Source organism: Pan troglodytes, chromosome 10, assembly GCF_028858775.2.
Source record: "Pan troglodytes isolate AG18354 chromosome 10, NHGRI_mPanTro3-v2.0_pri, whole genome shotgun sequence".
NCBI classification, from domain to species: Eukaryota; Metazoa; Chordata; class Mammalia; order Primates; family Hominidae; genus Pan; species Pan troglodytes.
In genome coordinates this window covers 128,377,237-128,392,479 of record NC_072408.2, presented here as the reverse complement: position 1 = coordinate 128,392,479, position 15,243 = coordinate 128,377,237, and the positions used below count along the sequence as shown (strand labels likewise).

At 49.4% G+C, this 15,243-nt stretch overlaps 1 protein-coding gene across 24 annotated transcripts in view; it reads left to right on the top strand.

Annotated features, from left to right (window-relative positions):
- The window catches only part of KDM2B (lysine demethylase 2B), a 154,654-nt gene that overhangs the window by 24,276 nt on the left and 115,135 nt on the right, over positions 1-15,243 (top strand). For 12 of the 24 annotated variants that reach the window (XM_063785131.1, XM_063785139.1, XM_063785138.1 and 9 more), the window contains 2 exons: positions 8,367-8,545; positions 9,023-9,129. In XM_063785131.1, the coding sequence (XP_063641201.1) occupies positions 8,367-8,545; positions 9,023-9,129 (286 nt within the window). Of the gene's footprint in view, positions 1-8,366; positions 8,550-9,022; positions 9,130-15,243 lie in introns of all 24 variants that reach the window. The other 12 variants (XM_063785123.1, XM_063785120.1, XM_063785129.1 and 9 more) reach the window with 1 other exon arrangement.

The following is a 15,243-nucleotide window of genomic DNA, read 5'->3' as shown; positions in this document are numbered from 1 at the left end:
GTTTGTGAAGCTACTAGGTAAACTGTGATTTCGTTATAGAAGGTGTTGGCCCCGTGATCCGCTTATACCAGGCTCTGGGAGGGAGGCAAGGGGAGGGACCAGCCCTCCCCTGTGTAAATATGTCACATTTATGGAGCCATGTAGGTATACCGAGTCATTCTCTCACTAACCCTTCGATTAGTTTCCTAGGCTGTCATAACAAAGTACCACAAAGTGAGTGGCTTAAAACCACAGAAGTTTATTCTCTCACACTTCTGCAGGCTAGAAGTCCAAAATTAAGGGTGTCTGTAGGGCTACATTTCCCCCTGAAGTCTCTAGGGGCAGGTCCTTCCTTGCCTTCTCTGGCTTCTGGTGGCGGCCGGCAGTGCTTAGTGCGCCTTGGCTTATAGCTGCGTCACTCTGATCTCTGCCTCCGTCTTCACGTGGCTGTCTTCCTTCTGTGTGTCTGTGTCCACATTTCCTTTGTCATGGCTGGGCACGGTGGCTCACGCCTGTAATCCCAGCACTTTGGGAGGCTGAGGTGGGTGGATCACCTGAGGTCAGGAGTTCAAGACCATCCTGGGCAAAATGGTGAAACCCCGTCTCTACTAAAAATACAAAAAAATTAGCCGGAAGTGGTGGTAGGCGCCTGTAACCCCAGCTAATCGGGAGGTTGAAGCAGGAGAATCGCTTGAACCCGGGAGGCAGAGGTTGCAATGAGCTGAGATTGTACCACTGAACTCCATCCTGGGGGACAGAGTGAGACTCTGTCTCAAAAAAAAAAAAAAAAAAAAAATTCTCTTGTCTTATTAGGCCCACCCTAATCCCATATGATCTCATTCTAGCTTGATCATGTCAGCAAAGACCCTGTATCACAGATATTAGGGACTGAACATATATTTTGGGGGAGTGCAGTTCAACTCACAGTACCCCTTGAGGTACGTGGGTAGCCAAAACTGTTAGCAAATTACAGGGAACTGGGTAGGCCGAGGAGGGGAGGGCGCTGATTTCTGGTTAGTGCCTTCCCTGCGTCTACTGTTCGATCTGGGTCATAATCTTAGCTAATCCTACAACCTTTTTTCTTTTTAAAATTACATTTTTATTTATTTACTGTCTTAGTTCACTTTGTGTTGCTATAAAAGAATGCCTGAGGTTGGATTTTTTTTTTTTTTTTAAGGACAGAGTCTCACTCTGTCGCCCAGGTTGGAGTGCAGTGGCACCATCTCAGCTCACTGCAACCTCCGCTTCCTGGATTCAAGTGATTCTCCTGCCTCAGCCTCCTGAGTAGCTGGGGTTACAGGTGCGCATAACCAGGCCTGGCTCAATTTTTGTATTTTTAGTAGAGACAGGGTTTCACCATGTTGTCCAGGTTAGTCTCAAACTCTTGACCTCAAGTGATCCACTTGCCTCGGCCTCCCAAAGTGCTGGGATTACAGGCTTGAGCCACGGTGCCCAGCTGGGTTGGATTATTTATAAAGAAAGGTTTATTTGATTCAGCTCTGCAGGCTGTACAGGAAGCATGGAGCCAGCATCTGCTTCTGGTGAGGACTTCAGGAAGCTTCCAGTCATGATGGAAGGGGAGGGTGAGCTGGTGTGTCACATAGCCACAGAGGGAGCAAGAGAGAGAGGAGGGAGGTGCCAAATGCTTCTAAATAATCCAGCCTGTAGCCCCAGCTATTTGGGAGGCTGAGGTAGGAGGATCGCTTGAGCCCAGGAGTTTGAGGCTACAGTGAGCCATGTTCAAGCCACTGCACTCCAGCCTAATGAGCAGAGTGAGGCTTTGTCTCAAAAAACAAAAAACAGGCTGAGTGCAGTGGCTCACCCCTGTAATCCCAGCATTTTGGGAGGCTGAGGAGGGCAGATCACAATGTCAGGAGTTCAAGACCAGCCTGGCCAACATGGTGAAACCGCATCTCTACTAAAATACAAAAAATTAGCCAGGCGTGGTGGTGCGTTCTTGTAGTCCCAGCTACTCGGGAGGCTGAGGCAGGAGGATCTCTTGAACTTGGGAGGCAGAGGTTGCAGTGAGCCGAGATCGTGCCACTGTACTCCAGTGTAGGTGACAGAGTGAGACTCCGTCTCAAAAAAAAAAACAAAAAACAAAAAAAACAAAACAAAAACCCAATTCAGTCTCATGGGAACTAATAGAGTGGGAATTCACTCTTTATGCAAGGAGGGTACCAAGGCATTCGTGAAGGATCCACCCTCATGTCCCAAACACCACACACCAATTCCTACCTCTAACATTGGAGATATTTGAGAGATATTCATGTTTCAACATGAGATTTGAGATTTGGGGGGGAAAAATATCCAAACTATATCACTTACTTATTTATATTCTTATAAAAAATTTTGGCCAGGTGTGGTAGCTCACGCCTATAATCTCAGACATTTTGGGAGGCCTAGGTGGGCAGATGACTTGAGCCCAGGAGTTTGACACCAGCCTGGGCAATATGGCGAAACCCCGTCCCTACAAAAAATACAAATATTAGTCGGGTATGGTGGCCCACGCCTGTAATCCCAGCTACTTTGGTAGTTTAGGCACAAGAATTACTTGAACCAGGGAGGTGGAGGTTGCAGTGTGCTGAGATCGTGCCACTGCACTCTAGCCTGGGAGACAGAGCGAGACTCTGTCTCAAAAGAAAAAAAAAATTACCCCAGACTAGTTATTCTTTCTTTTTTGATACTTTGACACTTGCAAAATAAATAACATTTTCAGGGTCTTAAGGTATAATTTTGTAAATTACTATATCCTCATAACTAAATGATATGATTAAACATTATTTTAAATTGGTATCCATTTTTTATAAAATAGGATTGCTATCTACCGTTTTTTAAAATTTTTTATTTTTTAAGATAGAGTCTCACTCTGTCACCTAGGCTGGAGTGCAGTGGCACAGCCATTGCTCACTGTAGCCTCTGCCTTCCAGGCTCAAGTGATCCTCCCAAGTAGCTGGGAATACTGGTGTCTGCCAACATGCACAGATAATTTTTAAATTTTTTGTAGAGATGGGGACTTGACATGTTATCCAGGCTGGTCTTGAACTCCTGGGCTTAAGTGATCCTCCTGCTTCAGCTTCCCAAAGTGTTGGGGTTACAGGTGTGAGTCACCACACCCAGCCTACTCTTGCATTCATCAAATATTTGAGTGCTGCATGAATCCCAGATCCAGATGTTCTTTTGTTTTTTCTGGTCCACATTTGAACTAAGACTGAAAATCATAACTTGTGGATTAATACCTGTGTGCATGTGAGAGAGGTATATATACCTGGGATTAAATGAGAGTATAAAAGTGTTATTTAAAGTATGTTACAGGCCGGGTGCGGTGGCTCACGCCTGTAATCCCAGCACTTTGGGAGGCTGAGGCAGGTGGATCACCTGAGGTCAGGAGTTCTAGACCAGCCTGGACAACATGGTAAAACCCCATCTCTACTGAAAATACAAAAATTAGCTGGGCGTGGTGGCAGGCGCCTGTAATCCCAGCTACTCGGGGGGCTGAGGCAGGAGAATCGCTTGAACCTGGGAGGCAGAGGTTGCAGTGAGCCGAGATCGCGCCATCGCCATCGCACTCCAGCCTGGGGGACAAAAGAGAGACTTTGTCTCAAAAAAAAAAAAAAAAAGTATGTTACAAAGGGCAAGTATCATGATATATACAAGATATACATTTATTTGGAAACACTCCCAGATTACTTGCCATCTCTGAGACTCTCCATTTTAAAAAAGTAAAAAGTTTCATTGAAATATAAGTCACAGACCATACAATTCATTTCACCCCACTTTTTTTTTTTTTTTTTTTGAGACAGGGTCTGGCTCTGTTGCCCAAGCTGGAGTGCAGTGGCACAATCATGGCTCACTGGAGCCTCAACCTCCTGACGCTCAAGCAGTCCTCCCACTTCAGCCTTCAGAGTAGCTGGGACCACCGGTGTGGGTCACCATGCTTGGCCAATTTGTGTGTGTGTGTGTGTGTGTGTGTGTGTGTGTGTGTGTGTGGAGCTGGGGTGTCACTATATTACCCAGGCTGATCTCAAACTTCTAGGGCCCAGCGCTCCTTCCAGCTCTGTCTCCCAAACTGTTGGGATTACAGGTGTGAGCCACCAAGGCCGGCCACAATTCACTTGTTTTTAGTATATTCACAGAGTTGTGCAACCATTATGAAAGTCCATTTTAGAACTTTTTCATCATTCCCCAGAAGAACCCCACACCCATTTGCATCTTGAATATGTCGTAGGGTCCTAAGCAGTCTGTTCACTGGGACTGGCCAGCAACGATTTAACTGGCTGTGATGCTGGGCAAGTCCCTAAACTTCCCAGCTCCTCACCTTCTCCACCTCTAGTTACAGATGAAACTGACCGACTCAGTAACACTACCTACCTGTAGGTGCTCCATGTGAGTGTGAAGTGCATGAACTCAGTTATGTCTCAGGACAGCTCCTGGGCTGGCTATTTGTTCCCCATGTTATAGATGAAGAAGAAACTGATTCCCAGAGAAGCCAAGAGCCCAAGGCACAGGCTGGAGGCTCCGCTGGGAACCGAACCCCCTAAATTTTAACAGTGTGTGGGTAGGGGTAGCTGAGCTTGGCCTTCAGTGCTGACTTGCAGGACTCTGGGTTTGTGATTTTAGTGCTCTTTATCCTATTTGCTACCTGCCCAGCAGACTCCTTTGCACAGGGAGCTTTGCAGACATGACCTTGAGCAAGATTAGGGAGGAGAAGTGGGTGGAGGTGGGAGGCTGGCCAGAGAGCGAGAGTGGGGAGGGTACCGGGGTTCTTTCTTTCTTTTTTTTTTTTTGAGACAGAGTCTTGCTCTGTCGCCCAGGCTGTAGTGCAGTGGCGCGATCTCGGCTCACTGCAACCCTGCCTCCCGGGTTCACGCCATTCTCCTGACTCAGCCTCCCAAGTAGCTGGGACTACAGGCGCCCGCCACCACACCCGGCAAATTTTTTGTATTTTTAGTATTCTCGGGGTTTCACCGTGTTAGCCAAGATGGTCTCAATCTCCTGACCTCATGATCTGCCCGCCTCAGCCTCCCAAAGTGCTGGGATTACAGGCGTGAGCCACCGTGCCCGGCTGGTACTGGGGTTCTGACAGCAGGGTTTCTGCCAGGTGGGCCTCCTGGAAAATCTGAGTGGCGCCCACGTATTCCAGGCACCTGGATAAGGAAGGAGCTAGCCTTGCCAAGATCAAGGCCAGAATATCCAGCGAAGAACGGGGATGCCCCCTGGTGGATCTGCACTCCAGATGCCAAAACAAAAGCTGCTTTCCCCTGGATCCACTGCTTCCTAGGGTCCATGGGGAGGGACCTGGCCACTGCTGTGGTCTGGAATCTTTTTTTTTTTTTTTTAAATTAAGACAGAGTCTCACCATGTCACCCAGGCTAGAGTGCAATGGCACGACCTCAGCTCACTGCAACCTCCACCTCCTGGGTTCAAGCAATTCTCCTACCTCAGCCTCCCAAGTAGCTGGGATTACAGACGTGTGCCACCATACTTGGCTAATTTTTGTATTTTTAGTAGAGATAGGGTTTTGCCATGTTGGCCAGGCTGGTCTTGAACTCCTGACCTCAGGTGATCCACCCATCTCGGCCTCCAAAAGTGCTGGGATTACAGGCATGAGCCACTGCACTTGGCCAGGTCTGGGGTCATTTTTCAACCTTAGCATATGATCAAGATTCAGTATTTGGGGGATGGGAGAGGAACCTGGGCTTAGGCATTAGAATGAATTGGATTCAAATACCACTCTGCCGCTCATGAATTGGGCATTCCTGGGCGAGTTAGTTGTCCAAGTCTCAGCTTCTCCTCCATTAAATGGGTGTAATTGAAGTTCTGCTTCACAGAGCTGTGACCACGATGAACCTAACACAAGATAATATATGTAGAGAACCCGCCTGTGCTGACACACATAGTAAATGGTAATGGTTGTAATTGGTAGTAAGAGTCTGCTCTGGGGAGCTTGAGCCAGTTGCTGTGTCTCTGGGCCTTGGTCTCCCCATTTGTAAAACAGACTGTCTCACCTTGCTTTTCCAGGTTGCTGTGAAATTTAGATCTTGAACCCAAAAGATAGAAATACCCAAGTTCTCTTACATACTTAAGGTGTTACTTTCTTTTTTTGTTTCCTTTTTGTGGAGAATGTGGTCTCCCAGCCTGGGCAACTTAATGAAACCCTGTCATGCTGGGCGCGGTGGCTCACACCTGTAATCCCAGCACTTTGGGAGGCTGAGGCGGGCGGATCACCTGAGGTCAGGAGTTCAAGACCAACCTGGCCAATATGGCGAAACTCCGTCTCTACTAAAAATACAAAAAAGAGCCGGGTGCGGTGGTGCATGTCCTTAATTCCAGCTGCTCGGGAGGCTGAGGCAGGAGAATCACTTGAACCCCGCAGGCAGAGGTTGCAGTGAGCTGAGATTGTGCCACTATACTCCAACCTGGGCGACAGAGCGAGACTTCGTCTCAAAAACCAACCCACCAAACAAAGAAAACCAAAACTCTGTCTCTACAAAAAATAAAAACCTAGTTGGATGTGGTGGTGCCGCCCTGTAGTCCCAGCTATTCAGGAGGCTGAGGCTGGAGGATCCCTCGAGCCAGGGAGGTTGAGGCTGCAGTGAGCCATGATCGTACCATTGCTCTCCAGCTTGGGTGACAGAGCGAGACCCTGTCTCAAAAAAAAAAAAAAAAAAAAAAAGAATGGAATCTTGCTGTGTTCCCCAGGCTGGTCTCAAACTCGCAGGCTCAAGCACCATCCTCACACCTCTGCTTTTCTAAGTGCTGGGATTACACAGGGTTACTTTTATTTTTCAGTTCCGACCACATGAAAGGCTATGTTTATTTATTCAACAAATATTGACCACGGGCCTGTTAGAGGGCAGGTTCAGTGAACGGGATGAGACTATTACCCATATCAACATCTAAGTTCCATGAGAGTTCTGTCTAGTTCAAGGGCCAGCAAACTTTCTCTGTTAAGTGCCAGAGAGTAAATACTTACGGGTTTTCAGGCCATTTGGTCTGTGTTGCAACTACTTAGCTCTGCCATTGTCTCACGGAGCCAGCCCTATACAATATGTGAACCGATGACCGTGGCTGTGCACCAGGAAAACTTTGTAAATGGACCTGAGAATTTGGGTTTCATATAGTTTTCATATCACAAAATAGTATTCTTCTTTTGATTTTTCCCCCTCTGTTAAAAAAAATTGAAAACCCCTCAAAACGTATGGCTATTGTAGGGAAAAAAAATCTAGGCCAGTTGCGGTGGCTCGTGCCTGTAATCCCAGTACTTTGGGAGGCTGAGGTAGGCGGGTCCCTTGAGGTCAGGAGTTCAAGACCAGCCTGACCAACATGGCGAAACCCCATCTCTACTAAAAATATAAAACTTAGCAAGGTGTGGTAGCACATGCCCGTAATCCCAGCTATTCAGGAGGCTGAGGCATGAGAATTGCTTGAACCCAGGAAGTGGAGGTTGCAGTGAGCCGAGATCGTGCCACTGCATGATCTCAGTCTGGGCAACAGAGTAAAAAGGGAAGTTAAAAAATTCTTAACTTCTGGGTCACACAAGGATAGGCCGTAGGCTGGATTTGGCCCTTGGGCTGTCATCATATGGTGGCCTTTGGCTGGTTTAACCTGTAACCTGTTGAGGTGGCTGTGAAGAAAGGTGGTCACTGGCTTCTTGGGATTTTCTTGTTTATATATTTATTTCCTTTTCTTTCTTTCTTTCTTTTTTTTTTTTTTGAGACAAAGTCTTGCTCTGTTGCCCAGGCTGGAGTGCGGTGGTGCCATCTCAGCTCACTGCAACCTCTGCCTTCCGGGTTCAAGCTATCCTCTTGCCTCAGTTTCCTGAGTAGCTGGCACTATAGGCGTGAGCCACCACGCCCGGCTATTTTTTGTATTTTTAGTAGAAACGGGGTTTCACTATGTTGGCCAGGCTGGTCTCGAACTCCTGACCTCAGGTAATCCGCCCTCCTCGGCCTCCCAAAGTGTTGGGATTACAGGCATGAGCCATCATGCCTGGCCATCTTTGTATTTTTAGTAGATACAGGGTTTCACCATGTTGGCCAGGCTGGTCTCAAACTCCTGACCTCAGGTGATCCCTCCACCTCGGCCTCCCAAAGTGCTGGGATTACAGCCTTGAGCCACCATGCCCAGCCGCCTGGGCCCTTTTAGGTAGCTTTTGAGGTCATCGTGGACTGGCGTGGAGGCCATGGTGGTGCAGGGAAGCAAGGTGGGTGGGAGACAGATCCAGGAAGGAAAGCCGATGGGGTGAGGTAATTGAACAGATGAGGAAGAGGGGTGAGGACTGTGGGGAAACGTGGAGGAGCAGCTTTTGTTTAGTTAGGGGCTCCCATGTAGGATCTGGAGCCTTAAGCGGGCAGGAACAACCAGCGTGTGGCTTCTGCCCCCAGGGAGCCGGCGGCTTGTGGACGTGATGGATGTGAACACCCAGAAGGGCACGGAGATGAGCATGTCCCAGTTTGTGCGTTACTACGAGACGCCCGAGGCCCAGCGGGACAAGCTGTACAACGTCATCAGCCTAGAGTTCAGCCACACCAAGCTGGAGCACTTGGTCAAGCGTCCGACTGTGGTAGGTCGGGGCCCAGGTACCCTCCCCAGATACCTTCCACCTCATCTCCTTCCCTGTCCCCCTGCCACCTGGGCTGTGCCTTGCAAAAAGGCTCATGTGGGTGTGGCTGGCTGGGCTTGGCAGGCATAGGGGCGACTAAGGTTGGTAACGTGGTTTGTAGAGACAGGGATCTTGCTATGTTGCCCAGGCTGGCCTTGAACTCCTGGGTTCAAGTGACCCTCTCACCTTAGCCTCCCAAAGCACTTAGATTAGAGGTATAAGCTACCGTGCCCGACCCCCAGCGACTGTTTCATCTCCTTCCCTTCTACAAAGTGTGGGTCCTGTCATCCCTGCCCTTCCTTCCTCCCATGTTGGGACTATTGAGCCCACAGTGGATGGGGGGAGTGGGGGGTGCCCAAGGACTCTCCAGGGAAAAGGGGTATTTGTGTCTGGCTCGGCAGTGGAGAAATGCAGTGCTCACACTGGTCTGGCTTTCAGGTAGACCTGGTGGACTGGGTGGACAACATGTGGCCCCAGCATCTGAAGGAGAAGCAGACAGAAGCCACGAACGCCATTGCAGAGATGAAGTACCCGAAAGTGAAGAAGTAAGACTGCCTGGCTGGTGGCCAGAGCTGGCAGGGGTGACCCCCAGGCTTGGGGAGGTGGGGAGGTGGGAAGGAGGCTCCTGGCCATCAATGAAGGCTTGAGCGTCATAACCGCTCCCGTTCAGAAATGAAGGACTGTGCCTGTGGGGGCACAGCTGGGACAGGAGGGACGGGGTCCTTCGCGTGTGCAGGTTGGCTGCAGGGGCTCTGATGTCTGCTCTGGGACCAGCTCCCCTGGGGATCTGTGATCTGAGGAGGAGTGATGGCAGACGCCTCTGCATCGGTGTGTGTGTCTGTACGCAAGGGCACAACCGTGCATACTTTTGTGCACTCCCTCCATGAGACATTGTGTCCTGGGAGTGGGCATTTTCGGGGGACCTGCCCACATTTGATGCTTTGGTTTTGGTGAGCAATGGGGAAATACCTACCTGGCATTCTTTTGTTCCTTGGTGTTGAGACCTTGAAGCTCGTACCCAAAATAACCTCTCCCAAACATAGTCCAGGGGCCACCTGCTCACCTGATGTACCTTAGACAGTGCCCTCTGAGCAGGAGGCTGACACTAGGTAGAGAAGTTAACCATGGTTTTTTTTTTATTTTTATTTTTTTCTGAGACAGAGTCTTGCTCTATCTCCCAGGCTGGAGTGCAGTGGCACGATCTCTGCTGACTGCAACCTCCGCCTCCTGGGTTCAAGCAATTCTCTTGCCTCAGCCTCCCAAGTACAGGCATGAGTCACGGCGCCCGGCCAACCACGGTTTAATAGCAAAGACATCACAACATGTGGCATTACCAGCAAGTCCTGAGACTGATTATTTAACATGGGCTGTAGCACCTTTGAGCCCCTCCATGTTCAAGGACTTGAGTAACAGAACTTTTGGGAGGAGTAAGTCACCTTTGAGGCTTCCAGCTCTGTTTCCAACTCTGAAAGGGGAAAGAGGCCGGGCGGGGTGGCTCACACCTGTAATCCCAGCACTTTGGGAGGCTGAGGCGGGCGGATCACGAGGTCAGGAGTTCGAGACCAGCCAGACCAACATGGCAAAACTCTGTCTCTACGAAAAATACAAAAATTGACCCGGTGTGGTGGTGCACGCCTGTAATTCCAGCTACTCAGGAGGCTGAGGCAGGATAATTGCTTGAACCTGGGAGGCGAAGGTTGCAGTGATTGAGCCCCTGCACTCCAGCCTGGGCGACAGAGCGAGACTCTGTCTCAAAAAAAAAAAAAAAAAAGGAAGGGGAAGGAGACACAGGCTGTCCCAGGCAGGGCCATTGCTCTAGGCTTCCTAGAAGAGTTGGTGCTGGCGGCCTGAATCCATTAGCATCTGTCTGCTCAGCCCTGCTGCCAGGAATGCCCCCAGGAGCTTCAAGGCTATGAACTTTTCATTCACTCAGCCCTTAATTCAGTGCATAGTGAGTGCGGACTGCATGCCAGGCTTTGTAAGGGAGGCCAGCAGGCTGGCCCTTGGGCTTCTCAAGGTTTTGCTTTCAAGCTCTCTCTCTCTCTCTTTCTTTAATTACTTTGTAGGCGGTTTTCCTCCCCTTCAAGCTGAAGCTCCATCCATGCCTTGGATCTGGGCTGCATCAAAGGCAGAGACTGGGCTCGAGGTGGGGAGGGAGCAGGGCTTGTTTTCAATTCCATTCTGTTTGGATTCAGTCGCAGCAAAATTGACAGAGCTCCTGGGATGGGGAAGTAAAAACAGGAACAAGACTACAAGCCCCTACCCTCTGGAGAACATGCTGTGCCTCGCGTAGGGGCCTGAGGTGCGGCTCCAGTCCTGGGAGGGGAGCAGGGACTAGAGGAATCCCATTTGGCTGGTGTCATCAGGGGACATCCCCTTCTTGGAGAGGACATTCCCTTCTTGGAGAGGACATTCTTCCTGAGCTTCAAATGACAGAGGAGGCCAGGTGCGGTGGCTCACACCTGTAATCCCAGCACTTTGCGAGGCCGAGAGGGGGCAGATCACCTGGGGTCAGGAGTTTTACACCAGCTTGGCCAACATGGTAAAACCCCATCTCTACTAAAAAAATAAATTAGCCAGGCGTGGTGGTGGGTGCCTGTAGTCCCAGCTGCAGGAAGCAGAAGATTTGCTTGAACCTGGGAGATGGAGCTTACAGTGAGCCGAGATGGCATCACTGCACTCTAGCCTGGGTGACAGAATGACAGCATGTCTCAAAAAAAAAAAAAAGACAAAAAGGCCGGGCGCGGTGGCTCACACCTGTGATCCCAGCACTTTGGGAGGCCGAGGTGGGCGGATCACGAGGTCAGGAGATCGAGACCATCCTGGCTAACATGGTGAAACCCCGTCTCTACTAAACAAACAAACAAACAAAACCAAAAAAAAATTAGCCGGTCATGGTGGCGGGCTCCTGTAGTCCCAGCTACTCGGGAGGCTGAGGCAGGAGAATGACGTGAACCCAGGAGGTGGAGCTTGCAGTGAGCCGAGATCGCGCCACTGCACTCCAGCCTGGGTGACAGAGCGAGACTCCGTCTCAAAAAAAAAAAAAAAAAAAAAAAGGCAAAAAAAAAAAGACAGAGGAGATGGGAGAGAAGTGAAAAGGGCCCCGAAAAAAGGCTGTGGGACTCAGAGATTATTAGTTAGAGGCAGATGATGGCTCATTGATTGATTGAGATGATGGTTCGTTGATTGATTCATTCATTCATTCAGCACCTATGTCTTGAGCCCTTGATTGGTGCTGAGTACTGGGGTTTACAGTGGGGAGGAAACCAGAAGAGGTTCCTGCTCTCCTGGAGCGTACACAGTGTATGGGGGAGACAGATGTAAATCCAGTAATCACAGAAATAGATGGGAACTTGCAGCTGCGATGAGGCCCACAGTGCCCCAGAGCTGTTACTAGGGGAGGAGATTCGCCCAGTCAAGGTGGTCGGGAAAGGTGTTCTGAGCTGGGGTCTGAAGGCTGAGCAGGGTTACTTAGATGAAGAAGACTGGGAGGGCTTTCCTGGCTGTGTGTAGTCGACTTGGGATGGTGGGGAGGGGCAGGGGACCTGTGGAAGGAAGGCCAGTGGGGCTGGAACAGAGGCCGTGAATGCAGGGTGGGTGTGGGGTGGGCCAGGCAGAACAGAGGGTCTGCACTTCCTGTAAGAACAGCTGGAATCCTCTCCAAGATTTTGAGCAGAGGGAAATGTGTTCAGGTTTGCATTCTGCAGGTCCTCTTGTTGCTATGGGGATTGGATGGCGTGGGGGCACGTGAACATGAGGAGGCCACGGCATGGTGTGGAATTGGGAGTGATGGGCAGGGAGAGCGGAGGGGATGAGGGTCCAGCTGGACATAGATTTAGGAATGCAAAAACAGACTGCGCTGGGTGACATAGATTTCAGTTTCATAATTAATGCCTACCTTGCCTTCCTGAGATACTCAGCATATTCTGCACTTTATTGAAAGATTCCTTTAAATAGTAAGCTCTATTAATATATTTAGGATCCTATCTAATTACCAAAAAAAAAATGAGGCTCACACACTCATTTTTTCTTCTTTTTTTTAAACCGTTGTCTGTCACTGTGCACACACTGCCAGTTTTCTAGGACCATTTGTCTTGGGGTCGAATTGTGTGGCAAATAGATCTACAGACCCCGTCAGTGGCCATGGGAACTGGTTAGAGGATTTGAACCTCGTTAGGAAGGAAATTGTCATCTTGGAAATAGTCCATTTGTTTTGCTGAAAAGAATACCGATTTCAGTTAATAAGCAAGGTAAAAAAAATCCCACCCTGATGAAGTCCTCCGGGATCGTAGAACAGTTCCGTAGAATTTAATTAAAATGACATTGTTTCTAGAAATCATGGAGCTTTCATGCTGGAGGCCCTGGAGGGTAGAGATGGCTGTCAGCACACCTGAGGGAAGGACTGCAGTAGGGAAGAGAGAAGTGACACAGACACACGACTGCTTCCCCCACCCAGCTCCAGGACTTTTGGTGATGGGCTTAGGAATTTTTTTAAATTTTTAAATTTTTATTTTTTTAGAGAGGGTCTCACTCTGTTGCCCAGGCTGAAGTGCAATGGTACGATCTCGGCTCACTGCAACCTCTGCCTCCCAGGTTCAAACAATTCTCCTGCCTCAGCCTCCCAAGTAGCTGGGATTACAGGCACCCGCCACCACACCCAGCTAATTTTTGTATTTTTAGTAGAGACAGGGTTTCACCATGTTGGCCAGGCCAGTCTCGAACTCCTGACCTCGGGTGATCTGCCCACCTTGGCCTCCCAAAGTACTGGGATTACAGGCATGAGCCACCACACCTGGCTGATTTTTTCTTTTTTTGTGGGGGGACGGAGACTCACTGTGTTGTCCAGGCTGGAGTGCAGTAGTATGATCTCAGCTCACTGCAACCTCTGCCTCCCGGGATCAAGCGATTCTCCTGCCTTAGCCTCCCGAGTAGCTGGGACTACAGGTGTGCACCACCACACCCGGCTAATGTTTATATTTTTAGTAGAGATGGGGTTTCACCATGTTGGCCAGGCTGGTCTTGAGCTCCTGACCTCAGGTGATCACCTGCCTTGGCTTCCCAAAGTGCAGGGATTACAGGTGTGAGCCACCATGCCCGGCCAGAAATCTTTTTGTTTATTTGTTTTTTTATTTTTTGAAGACAGAGTCTTGCTTTGTTGCCCAGGCTGCAGTGCAGTGCACAGTCCTAGCTTACTGCAGCCTTAAACTCCCAGGACTCCTCCTACCTCAGCTTCCTGAGTGATCCTCCTACCTCAGCCTCCTGAGTAGCTAGGACTATAGGTGTGTACCTGGCGGTTTTTTTTTTTTTTTTTTTTTTGAGACAGGGTCTCTCTCTGTTGCCCAGGCTGGAGTGCAGTGGCGCGATTGTGGGTCGCTGCAACTTCCTCCTCCCAGGCTCAAGCAATCCTCCCTTCTCAGCCTCCCAAGCAGCTGGGACCATAGACACACACCATCACGCCTGGCTAATTTTGTTAGATATGGGGTTTTGCCATGTTGGCCCAGGCTGGTCTTGACCTCCTGGACTCAAGTGGTCCACCGACCTAGGCCTCCCAAAGTGCTGGGATTACAGGTGGGGTGTGCCACTACTCCTGGCCTAATTTTGTTTTTTGTTTTTTAGACGGAGTTTCACTCTGTCGCCAGGCTGGAATGCAGTGGCATGATCTCGACTCACTGCAACCTCTGACTCCCTGGTTAAGTGATTCCCTCAGCCTCCTGAGTAGCTGGGATTACAGGCACACGCCACCATGCCCAGCTAATTTTTGTATTTTTAGTAGAGATGGGGTTTCACCATGTTGGCCAGGATGGTCTCGATCTCCTGACCTCGTGATCTGCCCACCTCGACCTCCCAAAGTGCTGGGATTACAGGCATGAGCCACCAGGCCCGCCTGATCTTTTTAAAAAGTAAAAAAAAATTTTTTTTAAATTTGTAGAGATGGCAGCAGGGGGATCTCTCTGTGTTACCCAGGCTGGTCTTGAACTCCTGGCCTCAAGTGATCCAGATAGTTACAAATATGGGTGTGAGCCACCATGCCCGGCTGGCTTAGGACTCAGTGTTTTTCTTTTCTTTTTTCTTTTTCTTTTTTCTTTTTTTTTTTTTTGAGAAAGAGTTTCACTCTGTCGCCCAGGCTGGAGTGCAGTGGTGAGATCTCAGCTTACTGTAACCTCCACCTCTGAGGTTCAAGCGATTCTCCTGCATCAGCCTCCCAAGTAGCTGGGATTACAGGCTCCCGCCATTACACCCAGCTAATTTTTGTATTTTTAGTAGAGACAGGGGTTTCGCCATGTTGGCCAAGTTGGTCTTGAACTCCTGACCTCAAGTGATCTACTCGCTTCAGGCTCCCAACGTGCTGGGATTACAGGCATGACCCACTGCGCCAGGCCTTAGTGATTTTTATTTTAGTTGAGATACTTAAAAACAGGTAGGAGTAATAGGAGTGGAGTGGGGGTAGTTGCACCTTCACAGAGACAAAAGATTTGCAAGGAGTATGTTAATTTATTAGTTATCTTATGTGCAAGACATGATTCTATGTAGTAGTGGGTGGACTTCAGTGCATAAAGCCAAGTCCCCATTCTCGTGGAGCATACATTGTGGTGGGAAAAAAGAGACAGGAAAGCCAATGAGGGAATAATTTAGGAGGTTTAATGGTCATGGAGAAACAT